The 9515-nt window shown below is 42.8% G+C and overlaps 1 protein-coding gene across 1 annotated transcript; it reads left to right on the forward strand.

Annotated features, from left to right (window-relative positions):
- The first annotated feature begins 874 nt into the window (after window positions 1-874).
- Window positions 875-9104, forward strand: eif4a1a (eukaryotic translation initiation factor 4A1A). The gene is made up of 11 exons (XM_079215425.1): window positions 875-945; window positions 2282-2327; window positions 2528-2660; window positions 2886-3025; window positions 3840-4008; window positions 4390-4499; window positions 4806-4949; window positions 5588-5725; window positions 6355-6444; window positions 6939-7018; window positions 7154-9104. The coding sequence occupies exons 1-11, from the start codon at window positions 923-925 to the stop codon at window positions 7296-7298; spliced, it is 1218 nt and encodes a 405-aa protein (XP_079071551.1). The 5' UTR covers window positions 875-922; the 3' UTR covers window positions 7299-9104.
- The last annotated feature ends 411 nt before the right edge of the window (window positions 9105-9515 follow it).

A 9515-nucleotide genomic window follows, 5' to 3' on the forward strand; every position in this document is an offset into this window, starting at 1 on the left:
CAGTAAAACACTACACTGATGCATTTGACAATATAGAATGTTAGTACCTGTAATACTTTAAGTACATTTGGCTAATAACACTTAAAACAAATAAAAGGTATTGCGTGACATTTTAAATCAAGGACCAATTGTGGTGTGGTTTGCTACCTTTGCTTGAAGGGGAGTTACGTCAGTTTTCTAAATCCAGACACGTTATTCAGAGACAGTACAAAAAATATTAGTAAACATTAACAACTCAAACCCAAAACCTACAGACATAGATCTATACAGATATTGTTTGGACACTTTGACCTCTGTATTTCTGAAATCCTGGCTTCGTCCATGAGTTCAATTGTCATTAATTAGGATATTAATTAAAACTTGGAACAACTGCTCCACAGGACAAACTGGGTCGAAGTTCTATAAAATACAGCACTTCACCCTCATAAATTGTGTTCAAGCCTGCCACAGATGACTACACAGTGACTCATCCAAACCTTTAATCCAAACTGTTTCACATTGTCCCGATTACTAATATCCCTAATTCACAATAAATGTGGTTCAGACATATGACTGTAGTGGTTCAGAAGAAAACAGGAAAATCAATCCTTGGGAAGGGTCTTTTCTCCGCGTTGAAGAAAGGCTGAACTGAGAACGGGGGGCCTTAGAAACAATCACAAGCGTAGCGCGGGTAAACAAAGCATTGTTACCTTTGATACAGTTTCCTAAACACCGCCCCTCTGGCATACCAACAGCAATAAATCGTGCGCTACGTTAGACTCGACCTCCCGCCTCCTTCTATATGACGCACAAACTGACAAATCAAAAGTCTCCGTGGGCGGGACTACCGCTAAATGACGGCGGTCTGTTGCAATGAGAAGGCCTTTTTGTGCGTTGTCAACGTATATAAGACATCTCTGCCGCAGTTTCTTTCTTTGAAATAATGTCGGCTGAATATGACAATAGGTAAGGGGAAGTTTTTAATGTTTTTTAGGGCATTCTGTAGTTCAGAATTTTACGACCGTTTTTTTAGTCGAAATGTTAGTCTTTGTTATCGATTACTTTTGGGGGAAAGTATAAATTTAACGGGGTATCCTGTGGTTTTTGTGCTCGACTAACGGTTAGGCCCGCCGATAGCCCGCCTCGGACTAACGTCACACGGGTTCACATTTCATAAAATAATACCGAGAACACGTATTAGATGTTGCCATTTAACGTGTAATGTCTATATTTCGCTCTTTAAATTGGTGGCTACACGTTTTTTTTAGCGGTACAATCACGGTGTTGGCTGCCGAGGAAAATTAAATGTCAACCGGCGCCTTGGGCAGCACGTGAATGTGCCTGGTGGAGGCCTTCATTTTACACTTTAGCTGTTCCCGTCGGTTTAACGCATGTTAAATTAATTGTTTCATTGGAATTGAGGAATATGCCGCCCATGATACAATAGAGGCAGGCACTCGGTGGTCTGGCGGCGGAAATATGGAATTAGTTGTTCGTTTTTTTTTTTTTAAGCGAGGGCGCACATGGCCGGTAGAGCTAATCTCAGGACCATGTCGTTTAGGCCGCTAAATGCTTTTGGGACGCGGTTAGTAAGCGCCAACAGGATAGCATCAGCTACCTTCGTCAAATGGATGTTTTATGCCCGTACGTCGGTCTTGGGTTTCGCAGACTTGACGAGTACCATTTTAAAGGCCACATCCAGACGAGCAGGCCCGTTAGACGAGGCTATAGAGGCCCGGGGGCTACGACTAGCCGAGCCTCTTTTATTCTTATTTGTCGGTCATTTTGCATTAAAACCGTGTATTAAACCAACCACTCACAAAGAATTAACGTCGAATTTGAAACTAGTTGCAATAAATACAGCTAGCTGATATTTCCCGTGTCCTGGTCGCTATTCTTGTCGACTCGCTTCTGACGCCCCGACTGGAGAAACGACCATCTTGAATGCATGCAGTAGAAATGGCGGACTTGTGTAAAAAAAAGCGTTTGCTTAAAAGCACGGATTGAACGGTAAAATGTTTATCTAACTGTACAGACACCGTCTACCGTCTTTTGGAAGTACTATGTGACCAGAGAAATGCTTGCTTATATAGTAGTCTGACCAACTGCAAACATATTAACGAGGAAGTATGTATTGTGTAAATGGGTGTCGGAGCAGACCGTACCTGCATTACTTTGTTATCAATCGCCCACGTTGCGTTGACTTAAAACGCCTTTTAATAAATGCTTATGGAAATTGTGTTTGTTTTTATGTCGAGTGGAAGACTAAATAACAGTGACTTTATTGTCTTCTCGTTCACAGAGAGAACAATGGCCCAGAGGGCATGGAGCCAGATGGGATCATTGAGGTGAGTCCCCTGTGCCAGTGGTATTGGAAATGCATAAAAATACATGCCCCACTGCAGTGAAATGCCCATCCAGTTGTATGGTGTGCAACAATTATACACCTAGCTGCTTCTAGTGTGACGAAGCAGTGAGGAATCTCTTGCTGTGACAATCAAATCCGAGCCAGCGACTTTCAATGTTGTGTTTGTCTTTCTTCCTGCAGAGCAACTGGAATGAGATCACAGACAGTTTTGATGAGATGGCCCTGCGCGAGGCTCTGCTCAGGGGAATCTATGCTTATGGTTTTGAGAAGCCCTCTGCTATCCAGCAGAGAGCCATTATGCCTTGTATCAAGGGTAAGTACGCATTTTTTACTGGAGAAGTCACCATTATTACCGTTTCTTGAATGCATATTGCACTTAAAATGCATATTGCTAAAATAAGATTAAGTTGTACAAAAAGAATGCTGCTCCGTTGCATGAATAAAAACATCTGTTTTTGTGATTTCTGACAAAATATTAAATTATCTGGTGTTATCGTGTGGCACCATCCAATTTAAATGTTTAATACTTTTGTCTTAGGTTATGATGTGATTGCTCAAGCCCAGTCTGGCACTGGGAAGACTGCCACCTTTGCCATTTCCATCCTTCAGCAGATTGATGTGGAGCTGAAAGGCACCCAGGCTCTGGTCTTGGCTCCCACTAGGGAGCTGGCTCAGCAGGTAGGCTAACAGTCACATATAATTATTAATAAATAAAAGTGTTTGTATCTAAAGTATTGTGCTTAGTCTGCTGACAGTCAAACATGCCTTAGCGGAAACAATTTAATAGCCGAGTGCTTATGTCCACCCTGAGGTGTGTGTGTGTATATTTGGCATCACTTAGCTTGCAGGTGAGTCATTTATTTTAGTTTATACTGATGCATGGTGACAGCCACCAACAGTCAGGAGACCTGCTGTACAATGATGATAACCCTGTGTCACAGCTGACTGTAAACCGCTGCTGCGTTGTTGCACTAGCTGGCTCATCAGAGGGTTGCTTACAAATGAGTACTGTATGCGGTCCAGGGTTCCCTCTCCTCCCATCTGCAGTGGTGGTGAAGGACTGAATGTTCCATGGTAGAGAAGCCTATCTGCCCTCCACTGTAGCTGGGTTTAAGTCCTTGACTGACAACTATTTGGCGGATTACACTCAGTCTTGTCCTCCAAATCTTTAGTTCCCTCTGTCTCTCTTGTTGCACTTAAATATATAATGTTTTTACAGGTGCGTTTATGCATTAATCTTGGTGCTATTTGTTACAGTGCAGGTGTGACTCCTGCACTTAACCTGCACTGCTAAAGCAGGAAATGACAGCGTTCTACCTGGGAGAAAAATAAGCAAAACTTATACTGTCTTTGGTTTAACAACAAAATCCAACATGTTAACCTATGAAATGCCATGAGTGTTCAACATTTATTGATTTACAGTTTTAGGCCATTAAACAGTGCTTTTATTAAATGTGTGTTTTTTTTTTTTTTTTTTTCTTGTGAAATTTAGATCCAGAAGGTGGTGCTGGCCCTGGGTGACTACATGGGAGCCAATTGCTATGCCTGTATTGGAGGGACCAACATTCGCAGTGAAGTCCAGAAGCTCCAGGCTGAATCCCCTCACATTGTGGTGGGGACCCCCGGCCGTGTCTTTGACATGTTAAATCGCAAAAACCTCTGTAAGTCATTAGTGTACAAATGCTGAGAAACTCTTTAAACGGCAATCTGCACTTCAGATGTTATATTTGTTGCTTGGAGACTATCTAATGTCTGAATGTTAATACTAGTCAGGAGACCTGCTGTATAATGATGATAACCATGCGTGTCAGCTGACTCTGTAACTACTGCTGTGTTGTTGCTCTGGTTGGCGTTTTGCTGGTCTGAGTCCTCGGCATGGCAGGGCTACAGAGACGTGATCATACATAACTACTTCTGAATACAGCACACTTCTTAAAGGCGTCGTTATCTGCATACTTATGTACATCCCTGTGCTTAAGCATCACTAAACACAGAAGTACGTAAGGCCATGTTGTGTTCTGATCTTTCTCGTCTTCTTGCAGCTTCTAAGTTCATCAAAATGTTTGTGCTGGACGAGGCTGACGAGATGCTTAGTCGAGGTTTCAAGGACCAGATCTATGAGATTTTCCAGAAACTGGCAAGCAGCACACAGGTAAGAACTTTAAAATTGGACTATCTGACAAATGTCAGCTTTAATGACTAGTACTGTGTGCGGTCCAGGGTTCCCTCTCCTCCCATCTGCGGTGGTGGTGAAGGACTGAATGTTCCTTGGTAGAGAAGCCTATCTGCCCTCCACTGTAGCTGGGTTTAAGTCCTTGACTGACAACTAATTGGCGGATTACACTCAGTCTTGTTCGCCAATCGTTTAGATTTTATATTAAACATTTTTGGGTGGGACTAAATCACTGAAGATCAGCTGAGTCTTGACTAACAAAGTCTCCCTCGTCTGTGTATGCAGGTTGTCCTCCTGTCGGCCACCATGCCAGCCGACGTGTTGGAAGTCACAAAGAAGTTCATGCGTGAACCTGTCAGAATCCTGGTGAAGAAGGAGGAGCTGACCCTTGAGGGCATCCGTCAGTTCTACATCAACGTGGAGAAAGAGGTGGAGAAACAGTTTCTAGTTGACATGGACTTTAGTCTGCAAACATGAGTTTCTTAAACTTTCTGCTTGTTTTTGTTGGCAGTAGTTTTAGGGTGTGGTTTAACTGTATTGTGGGTTTTTTTTTTTTTTTTTTAACTGGGGTGTTACGGTTTTCCCCCACTTCTATCTGGGTGTAGGCTAAATAACAAATACACTGGACATAGTATTGCACTTTTAAGTGCACAAACCGAAAAATCTGCTGTATAATGATGACAACCATGCGTGTCAGCTGACTCTGTAACTGCTGCTGTGTTGTTGCTCTGGTTGGCGTTTTGCTGGTCTGAGTCCTCGGCATGGCAGGGCTACAGAGACGTGATCATACATAACTACTTCTGAATACAGCATACTTCTTAAAGATGTCATCTGCATACTTATGGACATCGCTGTGCTTAAGCGTCACTTCTTTGTGACATGTATTGTGTTTTTACTGATGTGTTTGTTCCCCCACCCCATTGCTATCTGAGCTAAATAACAGAATAACCTCTCTGTGCTCAATGCAGTCCAAACATTAGTTTTAGCTAGTTGTGCTAACAATGGCCCTAGACAAAGGGCAACAAAGTGCTAGAGTCTGCTGTCTCTGACCTGGTGTTGGTCCTCAGGAGTGGAAGCTGGACACGCTGTGTGACCTGTACGAAACTCTGACCATCACACAAGCGGTCATCTTCATCAACACAAGGAGGAAAGTGGACTGGCTGACTGAGAAGATGCACGCCAGAGACTTCACCGTGTCGGCTCTGGTAAGGGATCTAACAAAGGGATTGCCATCGTTTAGAATGGTTCAAGATTTTTTTTTTTCTTATTGCGGTATTTACACTTTGCATGGTATGACTCAAACTAGCCTTTCTTGATGCACTTCAGATGTTACATTTGTTGCTTGGAGACTATCTAATGTCTGAATGTTAATACTAGTCAGGAGACCTGCTGTATAATGATGATAACCATGCGTGTCAGCTGACTCTATAACTGCTGCTGTGTTGTTGCTCTGGTTGGCGTTTTGCTGGTCTGAATCCTCGGCATGTCAGGGCTACAGAGACATGATCATACATAACTACTTCTGAATACAGCACACTTCTTAAAAGAGTCGTTATCTGCATACTTATGTACATCCCTGTCGATGGTGCTAAAGGGAATGAAGTAACTTATTAGATCTACTCTTGCGCAGCACCACGCACCAGTCCTATCATAGTTGGTGACTTTTTCGCTGCACTTGTTTTTATGGAAAAGTAAGCTTGTCAACAATTCTTTCTTTTTGATATTTACATTTTGCATGTTTACTTGAGGCTGTGAAAGCCCTGTTAGTCTGAGTTGAGGGTATAAACTACAAGGTTGTTTGGTTTGTCTCGCTTATCTCAATCTTGTATTTCAGCACGGTGACATGGACCAGAAGGAGAGAGACTTGATTATGAGGGAGTTCCGCTCTGGCTCCAGTCGAGTCCTCATTACCACTGACCTGCTGGTACGTACACAATCTTGTCACAATGGCTGGCTCACCAGAGGTTTGCTTACAGATGTGTGCAGTCCAGGGTTCCCTCTCCTCCCATCTGTGGTGGTGGTGAAGGACTGAATGTTCCTTGGTAGAGAAGCCTATCTGCCCTCCACTGTAGCTGGGTTTAAGTCCTTGACTGACAACTATTTGGCGGATTACATTACTTGTCCTCGTTCTTTTAGTGTGCATGTGTATATATAACAATTGACGGAGGGGACTTACTTCTGACTGGAAATCACGAGAATCCAAACTAATCTATTTAATAGTTTGTTCTTGTCAATCTGGATGTCCAGAGTTCAACTGCAAGGATTTATTTTTTAAGATTTTGGTTTGTTCAGCCAAATGGTGTCTGAGATTAAAACGGATGATGACTTGAAATAGAAAGTCGCTGATTGACCTCATTCCTGTTACTGTATGGCTGCATATGACACTGACTTCGCTAATGCTTGTTCTTCTCCTACCAGGCCAGAGGTATTGATGTCCAGCAGGTGTCTCTGGTCATCAACTACGACCTGCCGACCAACAGGGAAAACTACATCCACAGGTGAGATGAGACCTGCAGTACAAAGATTCAAATGACAAGAGTTGTGAACATTATCATATGGGAGTCTTGTATGACTTGTTCTCAAAATATGACGTTTGGAGCTGCCAGTAGCTGACTTTATTTATATTCCGTCAGGATTGGTCGAGGTGGTCGTTTCGGCAGAAAGGGAGTTGCCATCAACATGGTGACCGAGGACGACAAGCGAACCCTGAGGGACATTGAGACATTCTACAACACCACCGTGGAGGAGATGCCCATGAATGTGGCCGATCTCATCTAGAAGACTCCACATGCCCGTCGTCCACCTCGCCCCACTTATTTTAGCAGTCAAAACCTTGTTTTCTTATACGATCTGAATTCTAAGAACTTTCTTTTGCTAAATTCCACCATGACTTTACCCTCTACATTCTAAGGGAAGGAAGAATGTGGCCATCGTTCCTCCCTTTCCTCTGAAATAGTTTTTTGGCCGTTTTGGAAGGATGGAATTACTGACCTGCTTCATCTGCTTGCCATAGTCCCTTACCCCACATTGACACCTAAATTCTTCCTGCAGCTAATCCCTCTAAACCGTGAAGGCATTCATTTTGACATTTATGTTTTTCAAACAAAAGGACTTTTAACATAAAACAAGCAAGTTTGTAACTGGGCCCCACACGTGCAAAACATAACCGCATTTCCAAAAGCGCATATAAAAGAATCCCAACAAAGTTAAAATATTCTAGTTCTTTCAGCAAAAGCTTAAATAAAATGAACAACTCGGCTTAATTGATAACGTGCACGACGCTAACCGAAAAATCTCCAAGGCTTTTGTGGAATGCGCCTTTGTGAGTTGCACCGCACACTGGCGAGAGGCTTAGACTGCAGTTCCGTTTGGACCCTAAATGCTCTAAATACAGTGGGAAGCGCTGCATTTGACCAGATCAGTATTTGAGCAACCTTCAGTGTACTGCAAACAGCCTTTTAACTCCCATTCATGATCATGTTAAGAGGTTTCTGGGGCTAGAGTACACAGGGCATATTCAATAAAAAGACCTATATAGTAAAATCCATCATGAATGAGTTGTTTACCGTTTTGATCCTTTACTGCTGTTTCATATATTTTTAATTGCTATTGTACATAGCGCTTGACTTGTACAGTCACGTGTGCAGTAGCATTCAGTTGACGCCTGACTGGCCCAGTTGCTCGGAGGCAAAAACAACGGTGAGTACTGGAGACTTTGCCTCTCGACCCTGATGACCCGGTTGGATTTTCATCTCTAACGCTTTTGACATTATTGTTCATTTAGATTTTATTTTTCAACAAAATATTGGATTTTTGATACGGTGGCAGGTGTCTTTTTGTAACCTACCTCGCCAAAAATGTTGGAGGGTTTGCTTATCTGATATGAAAGGACCAAACTACAGACGCATATAGATGACCCCCCCCCTCCTCGCTGATCTTTCTAAGCGCTCATTAAAATGCCTGTCATCAAGGGGTTTGGTGTGTAGGAGAACAGTCATGTTTTGAAGTGTGTAGTCAGTGCTATTTTAAAAAAATGACTGCGGAATTGTTAACCCTTTGAGATAGAACCAGTATCACGTTTTCTACATTGGAGTCTGTATAGTATTTATTTTAATGGTCTTTAAAACGATAATAAAGGATTCTCCTTGACAGTGTAAACTGGCCTCTGCATTGTTGAATAGCATGAACCCCGTTTGTGGAGAGGCTCGTATTTGACCGGGATCCACTATAAAATGACAGCCGCAACTCTGAGTCTAATCTGTCCGCTGATTGGCCGCTGAGAGAGCGCGAGGTTTGGGCCAACTACCGCCATCGACAGACAACCGTGCCCACTGAGGTCTAATATTTATTCCCGCGTTTATTTTCCTGCTTCAGTCGAAAATAAAACGAGTGTTTATTTGGCGGCCTGTAGGACCCGCAGACCGCCTTTTTTTATCACGTGGTGGTTCTCTTTATTTCTTCATCCTTCACGAGCTCCATCTTCAGCCCGGGCTTCATTTAGTACATTAGCATGTCATTACCGTCTTCCATCCAGTCTATGGTCATTACTGATTGTTGTCGTTACGCAATAAACGTTTAATTGTATATCGGTGTCATGTCCTTTCAGTCACGTTCGCAAATATGGTGCAACACCCCTGGAGGTTTGAACAAAGGACAGCCCACCCCACTGCAGTTACATTGTTGTACTTCTAAAAAACAACACTGTACAGCGCGGTTCCCTGTTTACTGCTAGTGATATGCTGTCATTCAGACACTGCAACAGATAATTAACATGTTTTAGACTGTTTTAAATGGTCTAAGGGCGACTTAAGGTTGCAATAAATAAGGGAATATATAGGAAATGACAACGTTTGGGCGTTTTGCTTAAGCATTTCAATCGGGGGTGTAGGTTTGGTCTCAGCATTGGTATGGACCCCCCTTTTTCCACCCCAAAAATGTGTCTGGAGCCGCAAGAGCTATTTGTTATCACGGATTATAAAGTGTGTGTATATAGTC

The sequence above is a fragment of the Taurulus bubalis genome (assembly GCF_910589615.1).
Source record: "Taurulus bubalis genome assembly, chromosome: 3".
In the NCBI taxonomy this organism is placed as follows: Eukaryota; Metazoa; Chordata; class Actinopteri; order Perciformes; family Cottidae; genus Taurulus; species Taurulus bubalis.

Bases quoted from the DNA above. Each gene is read 5' to 3' on its own strand.
- eif4a1a (XM_079215425.1), top strand. From the start codon at position 923: ATGTCGGCTGAATATGACAATAG. The intron at 2,328-2,527 runs GTGAGTCCCCTG...TTCTTCCTGCAG, and splicing joins AGCCAGATGGGATCATTGAG to AGCAACTGGAATGAGATCAC. The intron at 4,009-4,389 runs GTAAGTCATTAG...GTCTTCTTGCAG, and splicing joins GTTAAATCGCAAAAACCTCT to CTTCTAAGTTCATCAAAATG.